General features: G+C 34.3%; 1 protein-coding gene across 5 annotated transcripts in view; it reads left to right on the top strand.

Moving 5' to 3' along the window:
* The window catches only part of LOC111053909 (probable ATP-dependent RNA helicase DDX49), a 59,256-nt gene extending 51,740 nt beyond the window's left edge, over positions 1–7,516 (top strand). For 3 of the 5 annotated variants that reach the window (XM_039439393.1, XM_039439390.1, XM_039439395.1), the window contains 4 exons: positions 1,456–1,610; positions 2,070–2,270; positions 4,993–5,118; positions 7,319–7,516. In XM_039439393.1, the coding sequence (XP_039295327.1) occupies positions 1,456–1,610; positions 2,070–2,270; positions 4,993–5,118; positions 7,319–7,497 (661 nt within the window). In that variant the 3' untranslated portion in view covers positions 7,498–7,516. The remainder of the gene's footprint in view (positions 1–1,455; positions 1,611–2,069; positions 2,271–4,992; positions 5,119–7,318) is intronic. The other 2 variants (XM_039439391.1, XM_039439394.1) reach the window with 2 other exon arrangements.
* The last annotated feature ends 9,117 nt before the right edge of the window (positions 7,517–16,633 follow it).

Below are 16,633 nucleotides of genomic sequence, written 5' to 3'. Positions count from 1 at the left end.
TGTTTTCATTATGGAAAAGTACCACAACATCACTCACAACACAATTGTAAAAATATAATTGTTTTAAAATATAATAATATCTTTCACGGTTTCATAACTTTGCATTAGTTTATAAAATTCCAAAGTACATAGGTTGAAATTTGAAGCATGTTGCATTTTATAGCTAATAATGATCAATAGTTTATATTGCATGGACAATGTATAGTTCATGGCACATCTCGTAATTCTTCTTAGAAGTTTAAACACCGTTGACTTACTATTTTAGGTGATCTCTAGGCTTCCAGATCAGTGGCATATACAAATTTAGCGCATCTAACATTGTTTTCATAATTGAATTTATTCTAATAATTTATAAATGATTCTATGTTGTGTGCAGACAGTATTTTCTGCTTCGTCGATAATTTTCTTCTCAGTTTAGTAACTTTCAAATTAAAATTCAATGCCTACATAGAATCCTCTGTTTCACATTATATTGGTTCTGTTAAAATTGTCCAGCATGATAAATCGCATAGAAATATTCATTCATCATTGATAAATTTGATGAGTTGGCATTGAAACAATAGTTTTGATGAAAACCAAACTTTTCCTTCAATTTAATGAATAAGACCATATACCTATTATGTAATGTGTCCTACTTCATAGGCTTTCTATAGTGAAGATTATTGAATAATTAAACAGCAAGATACCCACACACTAAACAAACTATTTTTCACTCACACCTCATTCTCAAAAATTCTTTCTTCAACGACAATAAATATACAAAAAACAAAACTTTCAGCAAAAATATAAGAAACCAATCACCTGCAAGGAAAATCTTGTGCGCAGGTGAGAGTCAAGTTCTGTTTCGTGCTTGTCCAGTGTGTACACATACTATGGTTTATATTTCCTTATAATGCAATTTATGCAACAACTGTTTTGTGTTGTCCAAAACAAACTCGTTGTAAAAAAAATTAATTTCAAAATAACATTCAATTTATCTTATTGAGTATCGGCCATAGAAATCCAAAGCTGAATTACACCAACCAAAATAATTCCTTTCTTAACTTCTAGTAGACTTCCAATTCCGGTAAATCTGATGTAATATTAACCGATCATACTTGTTAATTTCTTTTACAACAGACCCCTTGTATATTAACTTATTAAAGTTTAACATATTAGTCATCGTGTTTTACATTGTTGCAAATGTTATTTGTTTTTTATTTACTTATTTAGCGTATGGCAGATTCACAACAAATATATAGCTCATGAGTCTCAAGTGCCTAGATATACACACTGTATATTTACAAATTCTTTGAGATGTTGTGTAGTTTTCGGTCAGGAGAACATACGTTTTTCCGACCGCCATCATTTGCTAGTCCATTTAGCTTTACCCAATGTGCACCATGGAGGCGAACTAGAATTACAAATATTCAAGTTTGAATATTTATGTTTTTATTGTGTGTGTGTTTTTTGCAGGAATTGCCAACTGCTATCAATAGCTCTGAACGAAGTCGGATTCGAAAATGTCGCCTTGCACGCAATGATTCCACAAAAAGTTAGGCTGGCCGCCCTGGCTAAGTTCAAGACAAATTTGGTTAAAATACTAATAGCAACCGATGTTGCCAGTAGAGGTATGTTGGCTATCCTGTTTCTTGAGAAGATAATATAAGTATATAATATAATATAGTATATATAAGAATATAATATAAGTATAGGCTGTGCTCCTCCTTATTACACTATTATAAATTTACGTGTTGTGCAAAGTACACTACACTATATGATATAATACCATATGCCACTACTAGACTGTAGGTACCCCGAAGCCGACTGGCAAGGAACTGCAATAGTTTCCCATCACAGGAAATAATAATTTTCATTAGCCTACCTAGGGAAATTCCGGAAAACGGGACTTTTTGTTCTATACCTCGTTGAATCATAAACTCCTGTAGAGGCCACTCTCTGCAGTGCAAGATTTGTATGAGGAACCTCTTTTTGGGAGTCAAGCACATTTACATTTCTGTTTTCTTATTCTCTAAGTCAATTATTTGTGTTATTGTAAAATAGGCTACATTTTATTCCGTTTTAAACAGGTTTAGACATTCCGGCCGTTGAGTTGGTAGTGAACCACAACATCCCGAGCATACCGAAGGACTACGTGCATCGGGTTGGCAGAACTGCTAGGGCGGGAAGAGGGGGCACCGCCATTTCACTAGTGACTCCGCACGACATACATCTGGTGCATGCCATCGAAGCCAACATTAACACTAAGCTCAAGGAGTATCAGATTGATGGTAAGTTGCAACAAAGTTGTAGGCTGGCCACTAACGACAGGACATGCATGATGAACATGTGTTTACACACAATGTATGACGTCATTTGTGTACACATATGTTCATCATGCATGTCCTGTCGTTAAGGTCTCTCCATATTACGCTACGCTACGCTGAAATACAACTTTGGAAGACGTTGCCGTCGCCGTCCTATCTCCCAACATTGAAAACTACGCTACGATGATGTGAACGGGACAGATATGTAGATTGGATTTGACATTGGGAGATGGGACGAATTCCATCGTGGCTTGGACTAGTGGAAAAAGACCCTTAGGTGGGCCGTCTACTACTAGAACCGTTTTCGTCCGAACTAGCATCGGCCGAAAACTACCGAAAGCGACCGAACGATCCCCCAACAAAGAAAGGAATAGATGCTCGTCCATTGCAACAAGTTCATACGGCCGTGCACGGCCGTCTCCGGTCGATCAATTTTTCGATTCGAATTGAATGGGATTATCCGGCTCTATCCGGCCGAACCTTAGACCAGTTATAGAATAGACTCGCTGGAAAGTCTAGCCTCTGAAGCCAACATCTACTGCCAAATCCACCCATCTTGACGTCACAACCAAGCTAACAACAATGCATTGAATAACAACAATGTAAGTTAAATACCACAAACACTTACACAACAAACTCAAAAAAGTTTTCTATAATTTCTTTACGATGCGTGTCGTCACTGTTGTGACGTCAAGATGGGTGGATTTGCCAGTAGATGTTGGCTTCATCAACTTTCAGTATGAATATACAATGAGCCGTGTCTATTCTATAACTGGTCTAAGGGCCGAACTAACTAGTCGAGCTGAGACAACAAAATGGTCCTAACCTAAAATTGTTTCTCAGTCTTGTTTGTTTTTGTTTTTTGAAGTTGTTTAATAAAGTTGTAACTATGGATAATGAAAAGTTGATAAGTTTGGTTCAAGAGCATGTTCCATTGAGGGATATGCGAGACAAAAGATATCATCGTTGTGATGTTCAAAGGAATCTGTGAACAAAGATTGCTTAATAATGAATAACTAATTTAGCGGATATTTGTTGAAGGTAAGATTATTATAATGAATAACTAATTTAGTTGATATTTGTTTATTAAATTTTAAAATCTCAATATAATCATTGTTTATGACAAATTTTGGCGGCTATGATAGTTGTTAATTCAATAATTGGCAACTAGACTGACGTAAACGTTTCCAATGAACGACCATATTCGGCCGAATTAACGGCCGGCAGATTCGTCCGATCCAACGACCGAACGGATCGGTTGAATACGGTTCCAGTGGACGGTTATCCTTAGTGGCCAGCATTAGAGCCTCCTATCATACTAGTACCCAAGTGAGATTTAGGCTAGGCGCACACCAGTTAGTCAAGGCAAGACAAGACATGATCAGACACGTTTAGTCACATACTTGAAATAGCTGCTTGTGACGCAACTCACACTGATTAGTCATTACAATAATTATTGATTAATGTTGTATGAATTTAAAATTCAGCTTTATGTATATCTTTAATTATTGTTATTTCTTAGAATGCAATATTGAGTTGGTTGAATGTTAATTATTGTAAGCCTATATTATAATATTTTATATATTAATGTACAAGTAAATAAGATATATTAAGACTCCACGTCGGCGTACAAGTTTTCTTTTGCCGACGTGTAGCACAAAGTTGTTTTCCTTTTTGTTGTATTCTGTATATATTTTTTGTGCAATGAACGATTTGATTTGAATTAGACATGTCTTCTTAAGCAACTACGTGAAGTATTGTGACTAAACGTGACTAGTCTTGTCTTTACTAACCGGTGTGCGCCCAGCCTAATATCTCCTGTGGGTTATTTATTATTCAGCTATTGGCAAGAAGAATCACCTGATAAGAACGAACGAACAAATGAGACACGAACATGTGAGACACAAGTAACACACGTGAGACACGAACAAGTGAGACAAGTGTCCGTCTGTGTGCAATATAAGGGCAGGGACACACGAGGGGTTTCTACGCCTCCTTTCGGATCTTGTACACGTGTAGTGAGGTCCACGTTAAGCTATGATCACATTGAAAACATATATGAGCAAGTGCAAGCTTAGTTATGTATGACCAAGTGTGAAGATGAGAAACAAAATGTGGAAAGAGCCATAGGAACACTCACACTGAACGCGTGCACTTGCTGGTTGCAGCTACACGCAAGTTACAACGTGTTTTAATGGTACTTTCAAATTTTGTTTTTCGGCTCATGCATGATTCGACGTCCACTTGTACATATACGCATCCATTGTGATCTCACCCTTGTAATGGCAGTTGAGAAAGATAGGAGAACAGCGTTGCCACTGTCTTCTATCAGAAGCTGATATCGGTAGATCTGATATAGTATTAACTGTTCATTCTTGTTGAAAATATTCAGCTATTTTTTATTCGTCAAGAAAATATATTTTTCAATATGTTGATAGTAAATTTTAAAACTTAAAATTAAACGATTGCATATTTTGTTAATAAATTATATTTCTACATTGTTAAGAAAATATCTGGCAACGTTACAGAGCTAGAAAGGGATATCGCTATCTGCTTTGTCGATTGATAGAAAACGATAGCAACACCAATGTTAATCTTATATTGCCATTATATACTGCTAGTGGACTCGTTATAGTCATCTAGTGAACTTTATCTCTGATTCTAATTCAATTTTGTTATATTCTAGGTCGAGAAGTGGCGAAGATTTTCACTCAGGTCTCAGTTTCCAAAAGAGAGGCTGAAATAAAGCTTGATGATTCAGACTTCAATGAGAAGAAAAAGCTGTACAAAAGGAAAAAGATGATTCTTGAAGGTAACTTTGCCTCTCTAATACTACTCCTTATTTCCTACAACTACTAGTCAAGAAACCCTATTTTAATTTACTGATAATGCATCTACATTATTCGACTATTTGTATATGATACTTGTCTGCAATTGATGTAGAACAGAATTTTTCTAATGTGGCTTTGATATTGCTGCATGTTTGATATTGAACAAATTGTTGCAATTGATTCTCAAAAAAGTTGGTTCAATTAAACTCACTTATATGCTTATTTGTTACTATTAGTAAGGGTCTAGAATTCAGTCCTGCGGACTGAAATATGTAATTCCTTCAATAATTCACCCTTCTTTTTATATTTTTCAATAGCGGCCAACCAGGTTACAGATGGAATTAAATAGAGAATGCATTTATTCAAATGCTAATTAATATATAATTATTATTTAACGAAAATTCTAAATAAAGGCTGTAAATCACCCCGAAGACTTCTGCTACTGCAAACATAGGAAACAGGGTTAACAGCTAGATGGAAATTCGATGAGAACCACTATCCAAAAATTAGTTGCCAGCCCGGGAATCGAACCCGGTACTAATTGGGAGGTACAATTTTGAGACATTTTGTCAATGTCTGCAGTAGCAGAAGTCTTCGGGGTGATTTACAGTCTTTATTTAGGATTTTCGTTAAATAATAATTATATGTTCCTTACATTTAAACATGTAATATATCAAATTAAAAAAAAATTGCATGGTTGCCTGTAAAGTCGGTATACGGGCGAAAGTTTTACGTGACAACGCCTTTGAGTGGTAAAATAATTTTAATGTGAATATTCATTCGTATAGTAGGAAGAAGGATGAAATAATAACTCACAATGAGAGTGAGTGAGAGGCACGCGTCCCTTCCACTCGGGCATGGTTAGCCCGCGCCCACCTAAGAGCGAGAGAGACAACCATTGACTTGACATTTTGAATTAGTGGCGCAGTCGCAGGAGATTGCTTGCGGCGCCTGCGCAGGTTGACTGCTCAGTTTCACTCTCTCTCTCCAGGTGAATGCCTTCGGCTGCTGCGGCGCGTTGCTCGCCACTGCTCCTATTCGTGCTCTTTCCAGACGACCGTGAACCGAAACGAACGCTCTCACTCGCTCTCATTGTGAGCGCATAACGTGGGAACGTAACGCAGTTTCTTGAAGTGTCTCCCGGCAAACCAATTTATTAGACGTTGTCACGTCAAAATCAAATTTTGCAATTTACAGTGAATTACATAGATCACTCACAAAGTTTTCTATTTGAAGATTATGTCATCCAAATGTTTTCCATTACTTTTCACACACTCACTTAAGCTAATTCTAAAATTTGTCATTGCTCACTCAATCATCACTTCAATTTCTCGTTGAATGGCTTCCTCCAGCTCTATGGATTATTAGCTGCCCAATAACGGTAATTTTGTTTATTCGCAAATCCCGACAAATGAAAATGTGCCTCGTCACTTGAAAGAATAATGGCATCCAGGTGGACATCTTCGAGAATGATCTCGTAAGCGGCTTTGCGATGTGCCCAATCGTTTGCATTGAGTTGTTGCACTAACATTACCTTATATGGATGGAATTTTAGAATTCGTCGTACACTTCGATCAGAAATGGCTAGCGCAACAGCATGATTCGCTGCTGAACGTCGTGGAGACCGTGTAACAGCTACTCTTACCGTGTTAGTGTTTAATGTTTTCAGGCGTTCTCAGAGTCCGTTTTTGTCCTGTTAGGTTTGTTTATAAAGCAGACGACGTGTTCATGAAATTCTTTACCCACAACAAGATCGTATTTATACTGGGAACAGGCGCTTGTCGATTTAAATTGAAATGTCTGTGAAATAAACGCTGTGTTAAAATAACTGAGCTTCTTTTAAAATAAACTTCTTTCTTCAATCACAAACGCTCGATATTCACTTAACCACGACATACTGGCTACTGAAATGACATGAATAAACCGGTCGATATACAACATTCCCGCCTTTTCAATGAAAGTGGTGTCAACACAAAAATCACTACAAAATCGTCAGATTAATATGCCGGTCCCTGTATTTGTGTAGAATATTTAGATAGTTGTTCTCATTTCAATGACCTTTAATAATATTGTTCTCCAATATTCTTTTACTAGTTATTTAAGCAATATTTCTCTAGTAAATTTTCAAGAATGATTATACAATGTTAAATAAGTATTTAATTGCGTTCTTTCATATTAAAGGTAAGGATCCTGATGAAGAGGAACAAAAGCTTGAAGAGAAAAGGAAACAATTTCGAAAGGAACAGAGAAAGAAACTAAGGAAAAGGATGAAGGAAAAGCAGAAAGCCAAAACGGACAGTCAAGTTGAAACAGAAATAACCGAAGATAGTGAAGAAAAAGACGAGAAAAACCCTGTGTAATAAACGTTTTTTAAAACAATTCATTTTCATCCTTCATCCTCTCAAATTGTTTATTATTTATAGTAATCGTTTATTTGTTTTGATTCTTGTACCGTAGGTAATAAACAGATTGTGTGACTTCAGTCAGTGTTGTTCGGAAGAAATTAAAAGGAGATGAAGAATAATGATGCATGAATTGAGAAGAATATTAATTTAGAAAATTTGCCTCCCACTGAAAAATGTTGCACATAAATTTTTGCAGTTAGCTCCAAGATCTACAAGCATAGGTACATTATAAATCTCAACGTATCCAATTCTACAAAGTGTCTTTGATATCTTTTGATGATTTTAATTCTGTAATCAATGTTAAGATTAATAATAAGAACTTTTTTTACTCATCGATTAATTCTTAATTTATTTTAATTTGTAAAGAAGTAGACTAATATTTGGGGGATATTTGTCTCAAACACATTTCTATTCATAAATAGAGAATAGTTTGTGTTGATTGAATGTACAATAATTATTTCATAACTTTGCCAGCATTAGTTATTGCAATAGTGGCCATATTATTCTTCAATACTGGCCACTATATTCTACAGTATTCTTCAAGCCATTTGTCTTGTACCGTACATCCGAACCCATATTATATTAAGGCAATAGGCTTGGAATTGATTGGTTTGAATTTGAATTTTGATACCAATTGTCCAGTGTCCCAGCGAATCGCGTGGTATTAGTTTTAATTGTGCTTATTATACAGAGTCAAAACATAGTGGAGCGGCGAGTTAGAGTGTAACAGAGAAGGTAGCTGAAAGTGGGGCAAAGTGAAAGTGTTTGAAAACATTAAACAATTAATGAATTCAAATGTGTCCCAACTTATTGGAGCGGCGAAGTTAAGGTAGATTGCAAAAGGAAGCTGGAGCATTCAGATACATGCGGGTTATTTAGACACTCTCAGCTACCTTCTCTGATATTCTCTCTATCTTTGCCGCTCCACTATGTTTGAATCAAAGGTAAGGTCTAAATGGCTGAGACTGGAGACACCAGATTTTGGTGTCTCATTCACCAACCGCACCACCCACCATCTCATTTACCGATAGTGTCTCCACAATCTTGCCAAATGCGTTCAAATGACGACGAGCGAAAGACAAATAGAGGAAATACACACAGTAAGTAGTAATATTAATCTGTCTATAAGAAGGTGAATGCAACTACTATGTAAGGTAAATAATATTAAAGTAAATCTATCTCTTTTTAAGACAGCCATAGAAGTTTTTGATCATTTTTGTCACAGTAGTGTAGTAAATCATTTAACTGAGCTCACTTAATTAAATTAAGACTCATCATTAATCAATAAAATTAGTTATTATACCGTATGGTTCTATTGAAATTAATTTCTTGAGACTTATTAAAAGCATCATTGGGCTCCTGATGACTTTTTGAATTCAAACTACTTCCCGCTTGTAACTGTCATTCATCTTGACATGAGCTCTGACTATCAAGCAGGCAGTGAGTTGATAATTTCCCAGCCAATCGAAATTTGTGAATGACGGTTATCCATTCGAAAAGCCCCACTTCTTTGCATTACTTCAATCAGAAAGCTTATGGCCGCGGTATCGTATTCTACTTGAAGTAATTATCACTGTTTTGGCAATTTATGTTAGATTTTAATGATTGTCGTCAAGTTTGAACAACATTTTACCACCATCGATTGACACTAGTGATATGTTTACTTGTGAGTTATGATCATCGGATCTTATTGAAGTCTATCCATTGTCAGAAGGTAAGGTTCGTTACTAGTTACTGGTGATTTAGTGATAGATGCATATTGATCATCACATATTCTGTTGGCTAACTTTCAAGATCTTATTGCACTGATGTTATTGCCAAATTATTTATTCAGTTACGCTGCAGTCCTATTCTAACCTAGTCGGCTACTAAGAACTGTTTAGGCTGTCAATGATCAGTTCAAAACATGTAGGCCAATGACATGTCTAGACTAACAAGTAGTGATTAATTCTTATTAATTATCATTTTTTGATTTGTAATCAATTTATAAAATTCTTTTTTAACATTAACATTTGTTTATCCAATTATACCAAGTTCAATACTAACTAACACTCAACATTTAGCTACTATTGCTTTAGACTTTAGGCTAACTCTCTTTTAAATTATATTATTTGCTTATTAAAATGTTTTTAGGATAGAATAGTCACACATTCTTCAATGTGTATTGTTCTTTCTGTCAATCATACCAATATTCGACCATATCACTTCAAATTTAATATCATGTGAACTCATACTAACTTGACTTGATATGCTGTAGAAATCATGTTTCCATAAAATCTATGCTCTTGTCTTCCTCACAAAGACAAGCTAATAATGTCTTATTGTAGTAGTTTAAAATGCCATCATTCTTTTAGAAGTAATCTTAGTTTTATTAAAAATTTCAGTCAAATTAACACAGCTATCAATTCCAAACTGTAAGTTAACTTGTAAAGCTGGGACCACTACACCTTTCGTCCACCGTTTCAATTCGAATCATGTCCGACATCTCTATGTGGTAGAAGGGTGGTAGTAGAACAGGTCATGAGATGAGCATTTGAGGCTTTCCGCATTCAAGTTTGTTGTTTGTTTGGCTGTCATACAGTCGTCCGACTTTATGATCGGAGTTCGATCAAAACGCTGCATAACAGGTGTGTCCTGGCCTTTATTTGTGTCGAAAAGCTGTGATGTAGCACCAAAATTTTCACGTAGTTTTCATTTTTGACCCAACCATAGTGTTGTCAAATAAAACCTGTAAACTTATCCTTTTTTTAGCGCAAATTGCTTGGAAATTTGCAAACAACCTTGCAAACTGCACCAATATTTGGGCTTTAGTGTTTATTATATAGTAAGTCCATAAGGTAGGTGGGTATCAGACTTCAACAACCCCAAGGGACATGCTATGAAAAACACAAGACAAGAAAACAAGGCTGTCTTTAGTTTTGCAATGGTCTTAATGTATAAAGGGTAATAAGTGTTGTTTACTGAAACAGTATGAGTTTTTAAAGTGTTGCCAAATCAATTCAATAACAACTGCTAACTGAAGTAGGCCTACTGTATTATTTGTCGGTTCCAAATTGTTCCAGTAGGATTACAAATGATAAGCCTGAATCAGCTTTAGTGCTTCCTACACTGTACAGTCACTTAAGCTGCGTTTACATCAAAGTTATTAACAAAATTTTAATCACTTAATCCTTATAGATTCTATTACATTGATCGGAACTTGACAAGCACATATGTTCATCATGTGTATGATAAGTTATGTTCAATCTAATAGAATCTACATGTTGTTATTAACAAAATGTTAATAACTTAATCCTTATAGATTCTATTACATTGAACAGAACTTGACAAGCACATGGGCTATGTTCTTCATGTGTATGATAAGATATGTTCAATCTATTAGAATCTATAAGAATGTACATCTTGTTAATAACTTTGGTGTAAACGCATCTTTACAGTAACACGTTCTTTATTACTCTTATGTTTTGAAGGGATATTATTAGCAATACGTTATAAGATGATAGGCTACCTTTGAATAAATAATTTAGAAATGGGATAAATCCTTGAAAAATAAATTTACTCATTGAAAATGTTGGTTTTGTCACTTGTTTTACTAATTACTTGTAAGTAATTTTCTTACTTGTCATTTGTGAGTAATAAAACCATATTTTGAATGAGTAAATTTATTTTTCAAGGTTTTATCCCCTTTCTAAATTATTTATTCAAAGGTAGCCTATTATCTTATAACTTATTGCTGATAATATCCCTTCACAACGTAAGAGTAATAAAGAACTTACTAGAAGTAAGGTACAAGTACTTACAAGTTACAAGTAGCACATTTTTAAATTCCTCTTTTTTAATGCATAGATTGCGTTTTATAATACTAAAATGAATTATGATTTTTTGATAAAAATTACACAATATAATAAGTAAGAGATACCCCCTTATTATATTTATTTCTTGAAATTGATGAGGCCTAGATAAACTGTCTATAACAAGGTTATAATAAATCAATATTTCTTGTAAATATAAAATGTATAAATTCTATAGCAATAGTTCTCTAAAGAGCTCCCCGTTGATTTTTACCCCTAGCTAAACTGTTAATGTTGAACTATTAAATAAAAAGGACTAAGAAATTGTCAAAAACCACAGATTTCATTGATAGAAAGACCCGTTTTGGTTGTTACACCATTGTCATTTCTCTGCAAGAGTTTATCAGAGATTGACAATGGTGTAACAACCGAAACCGGTCTTTCTAACTATCTATAAAATCTGTAATTTTGACAATGTCTTAGTCCTTTTTATTTAATACTAGCTGGCCCGGCGAACTTCGTACCGCCAAATAGTTAAATCATATCATGACAAACTTTAGCTGGATGCACACCTGAGGAGGCAAGATGCGGCATTTTGTTTATATAGATAATTTTCCATCTGAAAAATAAATAATTTGCTAAAAATCAATCAATTCTAAGTACCGGGGACTGTAAAATTATTCGAAACAAAGCAATGTATTTAGAGCATGTAAGTCTTTAACCTGAGGCCGCACTGCTGGATGGTTACACACAGTCATTTTGTTTTTAGTCGGGGCGATTAGAACAAAATACATATGCGGTTATGGAGCAGCACACACTATTGTCTACTATCTATCGACGGCTGTTGGATGACGCAATGATTATAACAGCTGATTTTCATTTCTGTGTGTGGCCAGCTCACAAATCTTCTCCCATAAGGATTACATGTAAACTTGGATTACAGGATTACATTGTAATTAAGGATTACATGAAGAACCGTAGGAAAGAGTAGTCCTGAAGTCGGATTATAAATTTCATAGGCCATAAACCTGGTCCTGAACATAACGAACACAACTAAACAAATATCATCAAATTCGGTGTACATATAAAAACGTTATTGAATGTCAAAATTTGAGGCTCGATTTTTATTTATTTAGATGAATAATTACCACAATATCAACTTCTCAACTGCACAAAAAGTGTTAATATTGAACTTTGCATTATATGACTGAACTTGCTATTCAACTAGTTTTAGATTTCGAATGCCAAATAGTGCATTCGATTAGTTTGGATGCATTCTATGGTGGAGACATGCCTATGACATTTCGTCTGCATTGCCAGCCTTGTCTATTTCTGTAAACATGGCATCCCATCGTTTATGCTTTTTCTGTAGGCTGTCTGGAGACTAACGAGTAGAAATAAGCTTGGCCAAGAATGTCTTAATTCAGGAGAGAGAAAGTGATCGTAATGGTATTTAAACTAGTAAATATTGGGTCATTGAATTTGTACGAGATCTTAGGTATTGATTAAATTGATCATTGAATTTGTAAGAGATTTTTAGGTATTGATCCAATTATCATGGATTAGTTCAGATTATTAGATTAATAGTTTTAAATAAGGAACTCTCTTCAACTAATGAAGTTTATTAGCGATTCAAATCATTTAATGTGGAGTCCTTCTTTGAAAATAATTCAATCCAAAGCTAGGCAATAGTAAGCCTTCAATAATCAATAACTTCAAAATAATAATAAACACATAAAAAATAACTTCAAGGTTAAATTCATACAACCTTTTGTAACGTAACCGTTATTGATTTATTGGTTAAAATACATCAAAACATTAGAAATAGCTAGTTGTTCAATTGTGTATTGAAATGTTAAAAAATCATACATACAATAATAATAATTTCTCCATGAGATATTATTAATAATAATAATTATTATTTCTAATAATGAATTGCAACCAGAGGAGTTTATTGACAAAACATATACATAATTATTATATTATAAATTAAAAAGTTGCTAATTCTAAACTTAGTTCTAATTATGATACCCCACTAAATGAGATGAAGAAAAAAATCACTTGAAAATGGCATTAGTAGCCAAAACATGACGTGACAAAATAATTTAAAAGGGTTCTCAGGTCTATATTTTTATTTATTTAAAAGTAGCCCTAAAGGAAAAAGACAATGAGATGAAGTTTTTTCATCTTCTGTGCTTTAGTGGAAGTATTGTGCTATTCCTATGTATAAGAAATGATAATTGTAGGTGGAATAACCACTTATTTTTAAGTTAGAATGCGATTTGAGAAAAAATTAGTAATTTAGTGAGTGGTTGTTTCAACCCCAAGGTTTCTTATATTCAAATTGAATATCTACCACATCACTTCCACTAAAGCACTGATCATTTATTGTTTTAAATCAGTCCTTTCAACTATCTTACCGAATATGCAAATAATTTACATCGTATGATGCAATTAAAGTATTTCAATCCTTTTGTGTGCTGGTTTTACATTTGAAATTATTGTTCTAAGATCATGAACGTTAACGTCATTATAAGACTGTATTATTCATTGATAAGTAAATAACGTAGTAATGAATTCTTACTATAAATGTTTAATGTTATCTCGTTTTTAGTACGCTGTCCAATATTATACATTATACAAAATCCCGAATATTTTATGAAATTCAATTCAATTACATTAAATCCATGACCAGGTCTTTACACTGGATAGAATAGAATAGAATCGCTGCCTTCATTAAAAACCTAGGAGGGCGAAGTTAGGGCGCAGCCAGCCCTCTCTTACACTTAACCCTCCATACAATCCTAAGTTACAACTAAAACAACATCATAAACCATGAACTAAAGTAAAATAAAACAATAACTTGGAAAAAATTAACAAGAAAAAAATATATATAAATATAATAAAAATAAAGAAAAGAGAAAACTTGAACTCCTTTCGAAATTAAGTACGTAAAAGGGGTTATGCAAAAGGAAGAAGAGAAAAGTGAATACAGTTGAGAATTTTCAGTCCAAACCATAGATTTTTCCGGTATGAGTAAGGGAAGAAGGAAAAAAGAAAGAAAAGGAAATGGAAGAGAGAAAGAAGGAAGAAAGAGAGGAACACACACACACACATACAGACGAATTACGGGTTAGGGAGCATTCCAGCCGAGTCCACCACCTCTGATCCACCGCAAGACAGCCGCGCCGAACCGGCGATGTCCCTCGACTAGCTTCAGCTCAACAGGCAAAGAATTCCATAAACTACAGGCTGTCACAAGGAACGACTTATTGAACATAGCAGTCCTATGTGTTGGGACAGCTAGCAGATGGGATCCATGCCGCGTTCCTCCACGGCCAAAATCACCCAAGTAACGGTACTCCACTGCCAGATACTTAGGCGTTTTGGTTTTCAATATCTTATGCAGGAAGCACAAAGCATGATGTGATCTACTCTCACGCAGCTTCATGAGTTCAAGTCTGTTGAAGTATTCGGTCACATGGTCGTCACGTCTCAGGTTGCAGATAAAGCGAACACAATAATTATGTGCACGCTGCATCCTCTGCAAAAGTTGAACTGTCATGTCAAGAGTCACAATGTAACAGTAGTTGAAGACTGGGAAAATCAGAGTCTTGACCAGCATAACCTTTGTTGGAAAGGGAATGAAGTCAGAGATGAAGGATAGATGTCGTCATAGAAATAAAAAAACATAAACGTTCATAAAATTTACACTATCGAGAAAACATGTCAAAGAGACAAATAAAACGAGTGATCTCCTCTTCACTCAAGGAATAGAGTGGAAGTTTGAGGAGTTTATCTCGAAGCACATTAATTTTTAAATTGTTTATACAATACTCATAGTTAGACTACCTAGTTTTTGTAAACTATTCATTGTAAACTATGACCGTGAATTATTCATTGATAAGTATTGGAAAATACTATTTTCTTAAATAATATAGTAATAACATTTTACTACAAATGTTTAATGTACTCTCGTTTCTAGTACGCTGTCTAAATAATTATATATTATACAAATCTCAAATACTTTATGAAATATATTATTCATATTTAGACTAGTTTTTGTGCTACAAATTACAAATTGATAGTTTCGTAGTGATATTATTTACCTTGAACGCAAGATGATGGTCATCATCAATGAAGTCATCATATTAACTATGATGATGATGATGATGATGATGATGGTGATCACATTGTAGAACTGGGTCGATCGTAGTTGACCGTACATTTTGAGATCTGATTAATAATTTGTGATAAACCAGAATAGATCAGCCGTTACCTGTTAATGTACAGACCATCAATGAGTTGCGCTTGTAAATGGTTTACATTAATTATTTACATTGATAGTTACCACCAACCGTGACCTTGAAAACATTGACCGAGTTCAGGTAGTCTTGAATGAGAGTTTGCTTTCTAAATAGTTTTAAATTTTGTACAGTTTTGGATACGATTTTTGGTTTATTAATACATGTTTCAGATTAAAACTAAGAAAATCTGTGAAAATGCATTATAAAATACATGAAATCGATAGTCTAACGTACAATACAATATAATCATTCACCCTTCAAATCTTCCATAAAATGAGTCAGTATTATCATAGAGAAACAATAGCATTAGGCCTACGTAGTAGATATCCCATGGTATAGGGCGTTTATGTCGCAACGTTTACTGTTATCTCAAGCCTATAGTCCATGTAGTTATTTCCCGTGAAGCTTTATGACGCTGGTAGTCTCTCATATTGTGCCGTTCATACACTCTTACCCGGTCAAAACAATAAAAATCGACAGTAATCGGCTTGAGATAACAGTAAAAGTTGCGACATAAACGCCCTATACCATGGGATATCTACTTACGCTATTGTTTCTCTATGGTATATATATATGCGTATGGCGTGAGGGAAGAAAACGATCATAAATAACATTATTTACACTGTTGAAGTGCTGTCATATAATAAAATGAAACAATGTTATGGGAATTCATGAGTGCGAAGTCAATTGCTCTGTCAAAATGTAAAACATAAAAAAAATGTTATTGTTCAGCCCACACAGCTGGTATTAATCCTAAATAAACTTTGATCCCCAATGTAGTCATAACTTTTATACATAGTTTTATAATTCGATTGAAATCTTATTATTATAATTAATCTTTTTCCGAGGATGATTTCGGCAGAGAATAGATATAAGTAATTTAAATATTGTATTATTCTTTTCTGTTATTCATTATCCTATTTTTGTGCGAGAAATATGGTTTTATTCGAAAATCTTGAACATATTAAGGAAATTTATTTTAGTGAATTTCTA

Source organism: Nilaparvata lugens, chromosome 12 (genome assembly GCF_014356525.2).
Source record: "Nilaparvata lugens isolate BPH chromosome 12, ASM1435652v1, whole genome shotgun sequence".
Lineage (NCBI taxonomy): Eukaryota > Metazoa > Arthropoda > Insecta > Hemiptera > Delphacidae > Nilaparvata > Nilaparvata lugens.
The sequence above is the reverse complement of the archived record's forward strand: the minus strand, read 5'-3'. Positions and strand labels throughout refer to the sequence as shown.